At 41.7% G+C, this 15,992-nt stretch overlaps 1 protein-coding gene across 1 annotated transcript in view; it reads left to right on the forward strand.

Moving 5' to 3' along the window:
* l(1)G0196 (inositol hexakisphosphate and diphosphoinositol-pentakisphosphate kinase) overlaps positions 1-15,992 on the forward strand; it is a 475,031-nt gene that overhangs the window by 153,251 nt on the left and 305,788 nt on the right. The window contains exons 9-10 of the mRNA XM_080268869.1: positions 1,803-1,993; positions 3,840-4,034. Coding sequence (XP_080124995.1) covers positions 1,803-1,993; positions 3,840-4,034 — 386 coding nt within the window. The remainder of the gene's footprint in view (positions 1-1,802; positions 1,994-3,839; positions 4,035-15,992) is intronic.

Raw genomic sequence — 15,992 nt, forward strand, 5'->3', positions numbered from 1 at the left:
ATACGATATGTGAAGCTACAGAGCGTGGTGAATGTTTTTGGCGTATCTGATAGAGTCAGGATTCCGGGGGCTTGAATGATGAGTGAATGGAAATGTGGCCCATTGGATTGGGCAATTTTGGGCTGTCTGGACATTGCTACTCCTCACCCTGCCCTTGGGTGGGAAAGGAGGTCCGGATGATGATAATGAGGAGGAGGAAATGCAGACTTAATTAATCATTTCACTGTTAGGGCATTCTGCCAAGTAGAGTTAAAAATGTCTGGTTGAAGTAAGAGTAGAATATAAAAGTATGTCACTGGAATGAAGGGGTTAAAGTAACAACGGTGGATTATTTGTGAGTTCTATTTTGTGTTTGAACAGAAATAGAGAATTGTGATGACCACATCTTCATGAACCAGGGTGAACAAGTCTCTCTCTGGGAAAGGCATTTTCATGGAATTACCGTAATACTGTACCTGTACATGGTTGAAGGATTCTGTTTGGACGATGAATGTGGATATCTATGGTGGCCATGTGTTTATGTAATGTCCTGTGTGTGTGTGTGTGTGTGCGTGTGTTTACCTAGTTTTACCTAGTTGTGATATATAGGAAGTGAGCTACGCACGTGGGTAATCCGTCCCTGTCTCAACCAGTCAGACTTTGCTTTAAACTCATTTAAGTTTTTGGACTGGCCAATCTCTTTGTCCAGGCTATTCTACAGGTCATTGCATGTATGTGGAAAAGTGTATTTCTTGATATCCTTCAGGCAACTTATCTTTTTCAGTTTGTTGTGTGTGTGTGTGTGTGTGTGTGTGTGTGTGTGTGTGTGTAATTCACCGGGTTGGTCAGGAGGATCGCATGATGGTTGCGATTGTCAGCTTTTACCCTCCCAGGGGAGAGCTGAGAGCTCATATACAGTAGTCCAATGTAAGGGCAAAGCTGTGATCTTCATGCACGCACACACCCATCCTCTTACTCAAGGGGGACAATAACCACCCACATCGTCAGAGAAACTTTTCGCAACCCGAGCAAGGCGCGAATCCGCATCTACCAGATGGCAGGCAAGATCGTTACCTCTGAGCCAGTGAGCGGTGTGTGTGTGTGTGTGTGTGTGTGTGTGTGTGTGTGTGTGTGTGTGTGTGTGTGTGTGTAATTCTAATTCACCGGGTCGGTCAGGATCACTTGATGGTCGTGATGGTCAGCTTTTACCCTCCCGGAAGGGAGCTGAGAGCTCATATAGTCCGATCTAAGGGCAAGGCTGTGACCTTCACACACGCACACCCCCGTCCCCTTGCTCAAGGGGGACAGTAACCACCCACTTCGTCAGTGAAACTTTTCACAGCCTGAGCGAGGCACGAACTCCCGTCCACCAGTTGGCAAGTGGGAACGTTACCACTGCACCGTGTGTGTGTGTGTGTGTGTGTGTGTGATGCACACTTTTTGTTGTAAAAGCATTGTTTGAACATGGTTATTATCCTGTGAATATGTGGAACTGTACATACTCATAATGAGTGTTCCATGTGGTTTGCATTGTTTGCTTCAAGAATATTTCTACACTTTTCATTTCTCAGTCTTTGCTCTTTATCTAGATCTTCTGCAACTTTCTTTTATAATTTACCTTGACTAGCATTCCTTAACCTCTGAATTGCCTGATGCTGTAAGTATTTTTAATATGCAGTATATTTAAATTTTTCTGTTTCATCAACTACTCCTGTAATCGTAATAATCATCATCATTATCATCTTAATAATCATCATCATCATCAGCAGCAGCAGCAGCAGCATTTTGCTGCACTTCAACTTTTTGTCCCTGTTTCATCCCAGGTTTACACTGTGGGACCTGATTATGCCCATGCTGAGGCCCGTAAATCCCCTGCGTTAGATGGGAAGGTTGAACGGGATAGTGAAGGAAAGGAAGTGCGGTACCCTGTCATCCTCTCAAATACAGAAAAACTCATTGCACGCAAGGTGTGCCTTGCCTTCAAGCAGACTGTCTGTGGATTTGATTTGCTTAGGTATGTTCTGTGGAAGTTGTACGTGCAGAATAAGTAGTTAATTGGTAACAGTAAAATGAATTTTATTACATGTTAGACCTGTGAAAAATATGCTCTTGGTAATGCACTGGAATTTTTGCACATAGTATCCTAATTGGATGATGTGAGTAGCAAAATAATGGAGGGGATGAAGCGGGAGAGGAATTCAGCTTGTTTTAAACAGTTTTGATCATGAGTGATAGTACCTGTATGGTACAATCAGTGTTTTGTTCATTTAACAACAGCATTCTTCTGCTGCATATATGGTAATGTCAGGTCTTTGTTTTAGCAGCTGGCAACCAAAGACTTGAAGAGGTACTGTATAAGATTAATATACATTGTGAAAGTGAATTCATAGTTCCATATGCCCTTTGTGGTGACAGGTGTAGGAGGGATAGATGCTTATTTTATTTGGCTGGGTATAAATATCAAATACGTGCCTTTGAGTTGTAGAGTGTCTGTGATGAGAATATCAGACACATGCCTGTGAGTTAAAGAGTGTCTTTGATGAGTGATCAAAATGTGAGAGTTGAAATGAGCTTTGTGAAGTAAGTAATGAAAATCATGGTATGCCAGTTTGGCATAACCCACAGGACATGTGACACCCACAGCTCAGCATTTTGATTCCCTCAGTGACTTTACATTATGGGAATTCATACTTTGTAAACAACAGAGCCTATGAGAAAAAAGGAATTTGGTCCTAGTTTTCCCCAGAGTAAATCCTAAGGAGCTCCTGAAGCTTTGCATAATGAATGCTTATAATGCAAGTCCTTGTTGTGTGATTTGTTTTTTTCCCAATCCAGTCCTCAGTAGCTTCCAAAAAGATTGCATTACTAAAGCTTCATTGCTGCTTATAAAGCTGATTTCCCAGTTTCCCCTGTTTTACAATATCAGTTGTATGAAGTGTTGTGATACTTTGAAGCATCCCAAACACTGCATATACTGTAATGAGGACTTTCTATGTAGCTCATTTTATTTCAATTTGCACTTATGTGATGGTTCCTGTCTTCTGATGCTTTCTTTTCCAATTTCAGCATTCTGTCCAGATCATTTATTATTGAGTAATAAGAATGTAGGGAAGAGTAAAGTGATGGTCTTTGAGAGAGGTGAAGTCAGTGAATGTATAGCGAGGTTGGATGGTGAGGAATTGGAAAATGTGAGTACGTTTAAGTACTTCGGTAGTGTGATGAGTAAGGATGGAGGTTTGAAGGGTGAAGTGCTTGAAAGGGTTCAGCAGGGAAGAAAGGTTGCTGGTTCTTTGAAAGCAGTGATAAGAAACAGGGAATTGAGCATTCAAATGAAAAAGTTACTACATGACAGTATTGTGATACCAACTCTAATGTATGGAAGTGAAGCTTGGACGTTGCTGGAAGGACACAAGTCAAGAGTGAGAGCAGTGGAAATGAGTTATGTAAGAGGAGCCTGTGGAGTCACATGGAGAGACTGGCTGACGAATGAGGATATCAAGGAGCGTGATGTGGATGTGATAGGAAGTGTTATGAGGAACACACTGAGGTGGTTTGGCCATGTGGAGAGGATGGAGGGTGAAAGACTGACGAAGAGAGTGTATGTGAGTGAGGTGGAGGGGGGAAGAGGGAAGGGGAGGCCGAGGATGAGATGGAGGGATGGGGTGGAGAGGTATATGAGAGAGGGGGGTGTGAGTTGGGAGCAGGGCAGTGAAATGGCAGGGGACAGGGTGATGTGGAGGCGATTTGTTTGTGGCCACCCCAAATGGGATTGAGGCGTCTGGCAATAGATAGATAGAATAAGGTTAAGATGATGCTGATACAGTGTAGTGTTGTTATTATGTTTTTTTTTTAATTTGCAGAGCAAATGGAAAATCTTATGTGTGTGATGTTAACGGCTTCAGTTTTGTTAAGAACTCCAGTAAATACTATGATGACTGTGCTAAGATCCTGGGTAATATGATTCTGCGTGAGCTGGCACCCACCTTCCACATCCCTTGGGCCATCCCATTCCAGCTGGATGATCCACCCATTGTACCCACCACCTTTGGCAAGATGTGAGTTTAATGCACTTTGGAACCCTTCCCTTTCTCTAGTATGAAGCTTTTATTCATCAAAAACTCTTGGATAGCACTACTTCCAGCCATAAAATGCTTGCCAGCCTTTCATTAGTATGTACTAGTTCAGTATTTGCATTATATCACTCAAAAGTTGGATGGCCTTGAACATCGCCACAGGTGCTTTGATTTAGTCTCGTTTTTCTTGTACTGTAGTTTGTGTCTGCTTGGATTGCAAGGAATATATCGTTTTGCTAACTGAGGGTTTTATATGGCTTTGAGCTTCACAGAGGCATGACTGCTTGCATATTGTCTTACACTCTTTGTAAATGGGGATGTGAGCAAAGATGTGCCATTATTTATCAGAGAATAATACAGTGGGTATGATCAGAACTGTATTACCCAGATTCACGTTGTCTTTTATACCCCCAATGTCGTTGAACTGAGATGGCTGACTGAATCATTCTTTTGAGGTTTCTCCAAGTTTTAAAAGCACCTTCCGAAGCTAAACTCAGGGGTTTACATTGATCAAATTTGCCATTTAACATAATAACCCCTGTATTCTGTTGATATGTTTTCAGAATATATTTTTGATGCCTCCAGGGGATTTTGTTCATCTTTTGAGAATATTTGTAATTGAAAGAGTGAGATGTAGCCTTAAGGTCTTTCGTAAAGTTGAATAAAATCATCTAGAGAGAACAAGAATAATATGTTAAGTGAATCATGTTATCTAAGGAATCAAGGCATTTAAGGGCCCACATCATCCTTGCACTAACATCTTCTAATAGTATTATATAGTTGCAGGTGCAGGACTTTATCATTATTGTTGCATGTCACTACTCAAGATTACTTTTATTTTGTTGTTTTTGTTTTTATCCTATATTGTTATTTAGTGTAGTTATTGCATTTATATTTTAATTTAATAGAAGTGTGTAAAACTTGCATATGTTACATGTGATCATATAATTTAATGTACCTGATTGATTCTCTTAATACCAGTTTCTCATTGCTTTAGCTACAAGAAGGTTTTTAAGAGTACAGTATTCTTTCTCTTGTTTACATCCTAAGAAGTCACCTGAGGCTCTGATGGTATAAAGTGACAGTTAAGGTAATGTTCAGGTATTATATGCATTAGAGTGCCATCAGGGGTGTAGGCTGGTCACCCACCCTTGACCCCTCATCTGTAACATGCCTTTCAGAGAGCATATCCATGGTCCTGTGGCATGCCTTCTAGAGTTTTGCCAAAGTTTTTTTTGTTTCTTTCTTTCTTTTTTCCATCGTGGCAGAGAACTTGTGCTTATGTTTGATGAGTGACCAGATAGGTGACATAGTATTTGTCTCACGTGATGATCTGTGTTGCCAGTTTTTCCACCTGTTTGGGTGCTAGTCAGCCCAAACATGCTCCAGTGGCCAGAAACAAGATGTCTTCAGATTACCGCTGTAAATGAATGGAGGTACCTTAAACCTTCCACATTGTCTCACTTACAAGTAGAAAGATTGATTACTTTGGTACAGTACTTTTTTTTTTTTTTTTTTTTTTTTTTCTTTTTCTTTTTTTTTTTTAATGGTAGCTATTTCTAAAAATTCCTGAAAAGAAGAAGGTTGATTTTTATCATATATCCTGCACCACAGACGTCCTAGCTGACAGGCATGCCACAGCAAAGGGATTAAATGTTATGAACCATAGTAGTCAATCCTGGGATCCTTTATCCCCCAGGAGGAGTAATGCTGGGACTGGGGGTTACTGTGTTATTACAACCTGTATTCTAAGTGGCATAGGAGCCTTGTACATATTTTATCCTAGCAATTTATTATGCACATTGCGCCATGATGTTCATACGTATGGTACTGATGTATTTCTATTATCTACACACTTTGTCAGTAATGTGCAGGTAGATAAAAAAAAATGTGTAATATGCTAATGAATCAATGTTCAGGAGGTGGTACAAAGTCTCCAATACCACTTAGAACACAGCCCTACTTAAGAAGATGTTTTGGTATTTAGTAGAGGAGCATTGTGTTGGCTGTGGGGTCGGTGGTGTGGCAGACGTTCACTTGACCACTCCTGCTTGTGTTCCTGAGGTAGCTTTAACCCTCATGGTAAGACATACAGCACTGGTCGTACCTAACTCGTATAAAAGCACCACTCTTAACCCCTTCAGTCCAATGATTTATTATTGTATTCTTTTCTTGCCAGCTATGGTGCTGTTGATTTATATTCAGTTTAGGGGAGATGTTTGGTAGTGCATGGGTTAGTGAAACATTTGTGTAACCATTCTTGCATGAAAATCTCTTTGAATCAAAATGAAACCGTTTAAGGTAGCAAGAATTTTTTAAAATTACACCTTTGGATTGAAAGGGTTAGTTGTGGCTTTTTTTTTTTTTTTTTTTTTTTTTTTTTTTGTAATAAATGTTAAATCCCCAAATTCCTAATATCCTACACCTTAGCACTTCTTACACTTAATCCCTTCACTCAGAGGAATCTCATCTAAAGTGAATAATTTTCATTTTATGGTAACAAGACTATAACCCAAAAATACATGCTGAAGGGGTTAAGGGAGATTATCTCTAATCCTTTCACCATAGGGATCTCTCCTTAACTGAGTAAAGTGTTTGACAGCAGCAACAACCAAGCCCAGTAGTTGTTGCCATGCTGAAGGATCTAAATTATGAATAAATGCCACCTTTGTCAGTACTTTTATCAGGAGATTAAAAAAAAAAAAAAAAAAAAAAAAAAAAAAAAAAATTAAAAATGACATTTTCACCCATGTGCAAGAGTGCAAGATATGCTGTGATGGCATTGTGTGAAACGAAGATGAAAGGGCGCGAAGTGGAGGAATGGGAGGGTGTGAAATGTGTAAGATCGGGAATGAATGGGAGGAAGATGCAAGGAAGGAGTTGCTTTGTTGATGAATGAGGTGTGGCAGAGTGGAATGGGAGACTACAAATGTGTCAGCTCGAGGTGTATGTATGTCAAGTTCAAGTTTGAGAAGGTGAAAGTGGCAGTGATTGTAGCGTATGCACCGTGTGAGGACAGGCATGAGAGAGAGAAAGACAGGTTTTGGGATGAGCTGGGTTAAGTAGTGGGAGAAATGCCCAGGAGCTATAAAGTGATTGTGATGGGGGATATGAACGGAAGAGTAGGCACTGGTCCTGAGGATGACATAATGGGTTGTTATGGAGTACCAGGAGAAAATGATAATGGGAAGAGACTAAAGGATATGTGTCAAGAGAGGAGGTTGTGCATTTGTAATTCATATTTTCAAACACAAAGATGCACATAAACATACATGGTATAGAGGAAATTGGGATCGTGTTGAAAGAAGCATGATTGATTACGTGCTCGTAGAGAGGTCGATGATGGGAATGGTTGCTGATACGAGGGCTGTGAGAGGACGATGTGGAGGTCGGTCAGATCACATGATTGTGGTATGCAAGATCAAGCTGAAAGGAGTGAGGTGGATCAGGAGAGAGAGAAGCAGTCAGGGAGAAAGACTGAAAGTTGAGAAGCTGAGGATCAAAGAAATGGGAGATGAATACAGGACCAAAGTAGAGGACGAGTTAGATTCAGTGAACTGGAATTAATTGGATCTGGACAGCCTGTGGAATGCATATAGGGATTGCTTAGTTAGGAATGCTAAAGAAGTGTGTGGTGTGGCAAGAGTAACAACAGGTGGGGTGAGAAGGTTAAGAGAGCAGTGGAGGAAAAGAGGAATAAGTGGCTAAAGTGGTTACAGGATAGGGGTTCAGTTGAAATAAGAACTGAGTATATCGAGAGCAAGAAGCACATAAAGAGACTAGTGAAGAGGAAAAAGAAGGAGGTAAGTGATGATCTGGGAAGAAAAATGAATGCGAACTACTCTGAAAATAGAAAGTTATTCTGGAAAGAGGTGCGGCAATGTAGAAGTGAAAGCGGAAAGAAATGTGATAATGTGAAAGATGCAGGTGGTAGATTATTAACCCATGGCAATGGAGTAAGGACCAGATGGAAAGAATATTTTGAAAGCCTGATGAATGGAAATAGAGGGAGCAGAGTGGCTGTAAACATGATTGGTTTTGGGGATGTGCAGAGAAGGAATGCAGTGCCAGGAGACGTGACAGTCGCACAGGTGAAGAGTGCTGTGAAACGGCTGAAAATGGGAAAGCAGCTGAGGTTGACGAGGTGTATGCAGAGATGCTTAAATGTAATGGAGAGAATGGAATGAAGTGCTTGTTGGAGATATGTGAGAAGGTATGGATGAGTGAAACTGTGCCTGCAGAGTGGAAAAAGGCTGTGATTGTACCCCTGTACAAAAATAAAGGTGAACGAAGTGAGTGCAAGAATCATCATGGCATAAGTTTATTGAGTGTGGTAGGGAAGGTATATGGAAGAATTATTATAGAGAAAGTAAGAGAGATATCAGAAGTCCTAGTGAGTGATGAACAGGGTGGCTTTAGGAGTGGCAGAGGATGTGTGGATCAAGTATTTGCAGTGAGACAGATAGCAGAGAAGGCTTGTGAGAAGGACCATAAGGTATTTATGGCATTCATGTATTTGGAAAAAGCATACGACAAAATAGAGAGAGAGGGAATGTGGAATGTTCTGTGCATGTATGGTGTAGATGGTAAGCTGCTATGTACTGTCAGGAGTTTTTATGATGGTAGCAAAGCATGTGTCAGGGTTAATGGCCATCTAAGTGAATGGTTCACGATCGGTGTGGGTGTGCGACAAGGTTGTGTGATGTCCCCATGGTTGTTCAATGTATATATGGATGGGGTGATGAGAGAAGTGAAAACATGAGTAATGGAGAGAGGGATGGTGTTGGTAATGAATGGTGATGGATGGAATGTCTCAAAATTGTTGTATGCTGATGATGCAGTACTACTTGCAAGTACCTGACAGGAACTTGGTAGACTAGTGCAGAGTATTGCTAATGTCTGTGAGTGTCGTGCCTTGAGAGTAAATGTAGAGAATGTAAAGTGATGGTTATTGAGAGAGAATGTGACTCCCAATGTGATGTCACAGTGAATGGAGAAAGACTGGCATTGGTGAGAGAGTTCAAATACCTGGGTACAGTGATTGAAAAGAGAGGAAAATGTGCAAAAGAAGTTGAAAATAGAGTGACACAAGGAAGAAAAGTAGCTGGTGCAATGAAGGCCTTGATAAGAAACAGAGGCTTGAGTGTTGCAGCTGCACGAGGCTTACATGAGAGAGTGTTAGTGCCATCTCTAACATATGGATGTGAGACTATGGTGTGGCATGAAAATGAAAAGTCAAGAGTAAGAGCAGTGGAGATGGGACTGCTGAGGAATGTATGTGGAGTACAGAGGGTGGATAGGATACGAAATAGTGTGATTCGTGAAAGGTGTGCAGTGAGGAAGTCGGTGGACATCAGAATCGAAGAGAGCGTACTGAGATGGTATGGGCATGTGGTAAGAATGGATAACAATAGAGGGGTGAAAAAGGTATACATGAGCAAATTTAAAGGAGGGAGGAGATGAAGTAGGCCAGGGAGAAGGTGGAGAGATATGGTGGATGAGTGTTTGAGGAAGAGAGGTTTGGAAGTCGGTGAGGCTAGGGAACTGACAAGAGATCGAGCTGGGTGAATGAATGTTTTGAGGAGAAATGCATGATCAGGGATTTTGGCACCCTTTGTGAGCATGGCAGCCTCCTGTTTGACTCAACCAGATACGTTTGTGCGAAGCTGCAGAATGTGGTGAATGTTTTTTGGTGTATCTGGTAGAGCCAGGATTCCGGGGGCTTGAATGATGAGTGAATGGAAGTGTGACCTGTTTGGATCGGGCAAGTTTGTGCTGTCTGGACATTGCTACTCCTCACCCTGCCCTTGGGTGGGAAAGGAGATCCGGATGATGATGATATGATGATGCAAGAGTTTATGATATTGTATATCTTTGGCCAGGATTACAGTGATGATCTTAATAATTCAAAATTTAGAGTTCAAAATGATCCAAATATGCGTTATAAGTTCCACGACTTGGTTACAGATGTCCTTCAAGAATATTTTAATTGACTCTTTCTAGCAGTTATATGCGACATTCACCTAAAGAGAAAATTACTAAAATTATATACAGAGGGTTAGGCCTGTGAGATGGAGATAGGATTCCAGAGGCATGAATGAATGTGATTGTATGTCTCAGACCCATTTCACTGGGTGTGCTCTTCATAGTTCTCCTTTTATGATTTCTGTTTCCTTGTTTTCTAGGTTTTGTCTCACCCCCATCCTCAGATATGAAAAAAGGGTAACAGTAAAGATGATGATGCAGTATTCAGGGAAACACAGTCACTTGCATGAGGCTGTCTACTTGTCATATCCGGTTTTTTCTAGCACATAGAAAATGTACACTACACTTTAGAACAGTTGAAGGCGAGAAGTGTGAATGTCAGGGGTAGAGTTGTGAGTGGCAGGCTGAAAAAGACCTGGAATGAAGTCATAGTGTGTGGCCTCAGGGATAAGGGACTGAATTGGTAGGCTACCAGAGATTGAGCAGCATGGAGAGCTGCCATTAGGTGACCAAGGCCAATGCATGCACGCATGCTGGAGCCTTCATAAATGATACGAACATACAAATGATAACCAGTACTAATATAATATACAGTAGTATTTCTTTGGACTGTGCCAAATACTCCATTGATTCATTAGCTCCAAGTGGGTTGGCTAATGTGTTTTGGCTTCTGTTACACTCCTTTCTCATGCCTGATTTTCTTCTCTGTCATTATGCCATGTGTAAGCATTCAGACACCAAGAAACTACTTCCACTGCATTACTACCCCTCGGGAGAAAGCATATTGCCCTCATTTTCATTGTGTCTTGTTAGAGATGGCTAAATGAGGTGGAAGTTTGGGACTAGAACTGCTATACTTCGTTGTGTTTGCATAGGAAACAATTCCCCAGTATTCGTTTTTGCATCATCTTACCCCTACAGCCTTCACATGACCAAACAGCTCTGCTTCCCAGTTATAAAAATGCCTCTTAGCTTCCTTCATATCACCTGAAAGAAGGATGATAGATTGCAGAAGGGCAAATTTCAGTTTGCAGTCCACTGAGTTCTGTCCAGATGAACTTAGGGCCGCAACAAGAACAGCAGCTACAGACAACACAGGAGGAGAACTTATACCTAGGACTTCCTTTCTTCTGTTATGTGCTTTCAATTTGAGATGAAAATGGAGTGCTATATGTATCCATTAATTGGAATGCTATACCTATCCATTAAAGGAATGCTATACCTATCCATTAAAGGAATCCTATACCTATCCATTAAATGGAATGCTATACCTATCCATTTAATGGAATGCTATACCTATCCATTAAATGGAATGCTAGATTCAGCTATTAAGTGTGAGTTAGGGATAATTGGTTTGGATGGTAGTGAATTTATACAAAACATTCCCTGGTAGTTAATTTCACGAAACATGTTGTTGCCTTCCGTTTTAACTAGACTGCAGTCCCCTACATCTAAAGCTTCCCCCCCCCCCCCCCTCAGAAACCTCTGCTTTCCAAAACATTGTGGAGTTTTGTAAAGATAAGATTACAGACATGTTGTGTTATGTACCCTACTTTCTGAGGAGGGTATTATGGGATTTTTTTTTTTTTTCCCTATACCAGTGTGGCAAGATCAATTCACATGGTGTATTTGATGAATCCATCCATCCATCATCCAATCTTATGTTGCCCATGAGGAGTGTAAGAGCCCAGGGCTAGGCAAGTTGGTTCTGACATTTAAGATGAGAGTGACTAAAAAGTATAAAAATGTGGAGGTGAATAGGTCTGTGAGATGGTGCCAAGAGTCTAGGGCCTTGGTTTGTTTGTGAATATTTTATTGCCCATTTTTCTTGTCATGCTGATGGTAGTTCCCTCAATCCATCCATCATCCAATCCTACGTTGCCCCATGAGGAGCATAGGAGTATTCTTGCTTTGTTTCTGGATCCTACTTCACTCCATCCTTAGGTGAGAAAAAAGGACTGCAAGATGAAAGGAACTAAACATTTTCCAGAGATTAATGTTTGCACTGTCGTGGTCCTGAAGTTACTTTTCATGTAAATTTGATATGAAAGTAATGCGGAGATAAAATTAAACTTCCTGAAGCAGAGCAGGGATATATATTATTTGGTTTGGTGGTGTACAGAGAAGGAGTAAGTTAACCATAGAGTGTATCAGATGAGTGAAGAATTTATTGAAATAGATGAAGAGTGGTAAGACAGCAGTATTGAATGAAATATATTAAAAAATAAAAAGATGTAGTGTAGATAGTGTGATGGAGTGGCTGTAGGAAATATAATACTGCACAAAACATGGATAAGCGGAGTTCTATCAGTGGGAATAAAGTTTATGATGATGATGGTGATGGGTACTGTATACCTTTACAAGAAGTCACCCACAGTGTGTAAAAAATGTGATATCAGTAAGTGGCCTTCTACAGTACTTAGTTTCATACTTGATTGATGTATTAGGACCGGTAAATGTATCCAGTAGTAGCCCAGTACTTTAGGTTTTCAAATGGAAATTCTTCCTATGGTTGAGTGATTAGAGCACCTCAGTTGGAGTGACAGTTTAGCCATTTGCATAGTTTGATCCCAAAGATGTAGCTGCAGGTTTGTTGATCATGTACTGTGATTGGGAGTAGGTTGGTCATCAGCCATTAAATGTACTTGACTATGTTAGCCAAGACTGGGTCCCGCACACCTTGAAAAGGGTAATGTGGGGTTGGCAGTTACCTTATTTTACTAAGCAGATTATGGGGTGAAATGGAACCTGCTGTGGTGCCCCTGTTAACTGGGTGGAAAGACACAAATTCAGGGTCCATCCAGGAACCAAATCTCCACACTATTCCTCGTGCCTCACTGTGGTGAAGCGCTGTCAGCTAGAAGGGAACACCGATGCACTGCACAGGACGTCCCCGCAGAGACAGTTGCTTTCCTGCAGTTGATGGGTCTACTTGGCCAGACAGACAGGTTGAACACGATCAAAAACTAAGCATAAAGTTCTCTATCTATCTATTGCCAGATGCCTCAATCCCGTTTGGGGTGGCCACAAACAAATCGCCTCCAAGTTGCCCTGTCCCCCGCCATTTCACTCCCCTGCTCCCAACTCACACCCCCCTCTCTCATATACCTCTCCACCCCATCTCTCCATCTCATCCTCGGCCTCCCCCTCCCTCTTTCCCCCTCCACCTCACTCACATACACTCTCTTCGTCAGTCTTTGACCCTCCATCCTCTCCACATGGCCAAACCACCTCAGTGTGTTCCTCATAACGCTTCCTATCACATCCACATCAACACCACAACGCTCCTTTATATCCTCATTCGTCAGCCTGTCTCTCCATGTGACTCCACAGGCTCCTCTTAAATAACTCATTTCCACGGCTCTCACTCTTGATTTGTGTCCTTCCAACAACGTCCAAGCTTCACTTCCGTTCGTTAGAGTTGGTATCACAATACTGTCATGTAGTAAATTTTTCACTTCCATGCTCACTTCCCTGTTTCTTATCACTGCTTTCAAAGAACCAGCAACCTTTCTTCCCTGCTGTACCCTTTCAAGCACTTCACCCTCCAAACCTCCATCCTTACTCATCACACTACCCAAGTACTTAAACGTACTCACATTTTCCAATTCCTCACCATCCAACCTCGCTGTACATTCACTGACTTCACCTCTCTCAAAGACCATCACTTTACTCTTCCCTACATTCACCTTTAGATTCCGTTTCTTACACACTCTCTCAAACTCATCCACCAAGCCTTGCAGCTCCCCTTCGTCTTCACTCAACAACACAGTATCATCTGCAAACAACAGTACAGGGAGTTTCCAAACACTATCCTCTCTCACCAGGGCCACTCCAACATCCACTACCCTACCTTGTACCTCTTTTATTACCCCATCCATGTACAGATTGAACAACCATGGAGACATGACACATCCCTGTTTCAACCCAACTTTCAAAGAGAAAAATTCACTTAGTTCACCATCCACACGCACTGCAGCCTTCGCACCATCGTACATACTCTTCACAGCATTCAACAACTTCCCATCTATTCCATATATTCTTAACACTTTCCACAATCCTAGTCTATCCACCCTGTCATATGCTTTCTCCAAATCCATGAAAGCCGCATACAACTTCTTTCCCTTCTCTAGAAAATTTTCCACTAAAGATGTGAGAATGAATATCTGATCTACACAACCTCTTCCCTTCCTAAAGCCTCCCTGTTCTTCTCCAACTAATTTCTCTGCTCTTTCTCTAACTCTGTCAATAAGTATCCTACCGTATACTTTTCCTATTATACTAAGAAGACAAATGCCCCTATGATTACCACACACTTCTTTTTCCCCTTTTCCTTTGTACAAGGGAATAATTATACCTGACTTCCAATCCTCCGGGACTCTACCTTCCTCCCAGGCCAATCTGCACATCTTCCACATCCATTCTACTACTATCTCTCCCCCATGCTTCAGCATTTCACCACACACTCCATCAATTCCTGGGGCTTTCCCTGATTTAACTTTCTTCATTGCTTCCACAACTTCTATCCTACTGATTTCTTCCTGTCTTCTCAACTCCCTCCTTCTCCCAGCCATTCCCCAGCCACTTATACTCGCATTACTTCCATCCTCCACGTTCAACAATTCCTTAAAGTGTTCTCTCCATCTGCTCACTTTTTCTCCCTTCTCCACTAGTAATCTACCATTTTTATCTTTCACTCCCCTGCTAACTCCACTCCCACCCTGTCTTACTCTTTTCACCTCTTTCCAGAACATTTTCTTACAGTCCCTCCACTTTACACTCAAATTCCTTCCAAATTCCTCATCCACTCTCTTCTTACTCTCTCTTACTAATCTTTTCACCTCTCTCTTTCTTTCTACATATAACTCTCTCTTCCGCCTCTCAACTTCTTCCATGCCCCTATTTCGCATCCATTCATTGTATGCTTTCTTCTTTTGTGCCACAGCCCGTTTCACCTCTTCAGTCCACCACGCTGTTCCTTGCACCCCCCTCCATCTTCTCTTCCTTCCACACACCACATCACATGCTGCACATATTTCTTCTGTAAATATTCTACACACACCTTCCACGTCCCCCATCTGCTCCAACTCATATTTGCCCAATCGTTCCTCCACTTCTCTCTTATACTCTGTCTTTTTCTCATCCTCTTGTAACCTTTCCACTCTCCTTGCAACTACTCCTTCCTCTCGTCTTTCCCTTCTTCTATTCCTCCATCTTACTTGAACTTTAACTCTGGCCACCACCAAGTAGTGGTCAGAAAGTCCACTCCCCCAACCTCTATAAACTCTTGCATCCAATATACATCTTCGCATCCTTTCATCCACACACACATAATCAGTCATTGCCTTCCTTTCACTCAATTCACCACCCACCCTTCTCATCACTCGCCATGTATACCTGTGGATCATTTTATGCCTGAAGAGGGTATTGGCTATCACCAACCCCCTCCCAGCACAAATGTCCACTAACGCACTCCCATTCTCATCTATCTCAGCAGGCACACCCCACTCACCAACTATTCCATCCACCTTCACATTCCCAACTTTACCATTCATATCACCAATCAAAAACACTCTATCATTCCTTCCAAACTTTTCCATGCACACTTCTACATTTGTCCAGAACTCTTCTCTCACTCTTCTAGCACGATCTTGCGTTGGCGCATACACACACACAATTGCCCACATTTGTATTCCAACTTTCAACTTTACCCACACAATCCTTGATCCAACTGATCCATACTGTCTTATGCTCCTCTTCCATCTTTTACTCACAACTATACATACTCCTTCCTTTGCCCTCTCATTCTCACCTACTCCTGCACATATACCCCATCCATACTCCCATTCTCTCACACTTTCTCCTCTCCATTTTGTTTCAGTTATTCCACATACATCCACTTTCGCATCCTCAAGCACCTGGACAATCTCTCTCTCTTTCACCTCATCATTTGCT

Source organism: Coenobita brevimanus, chromosome 30 (genome assembly GCF_032717465.1).
Source record: "Coenobita brevimanus isolate Jiangsu-jjx chromosome 30, ASM3271746v2, whole genome shotgun sequence".
Taxonomy (NCBI): Eukaryota; Metazoa; Arthropoda; class Malacostraca; order Decapoda; family Coenobitidae; genus Coenobita; species Coenobita brevimanus.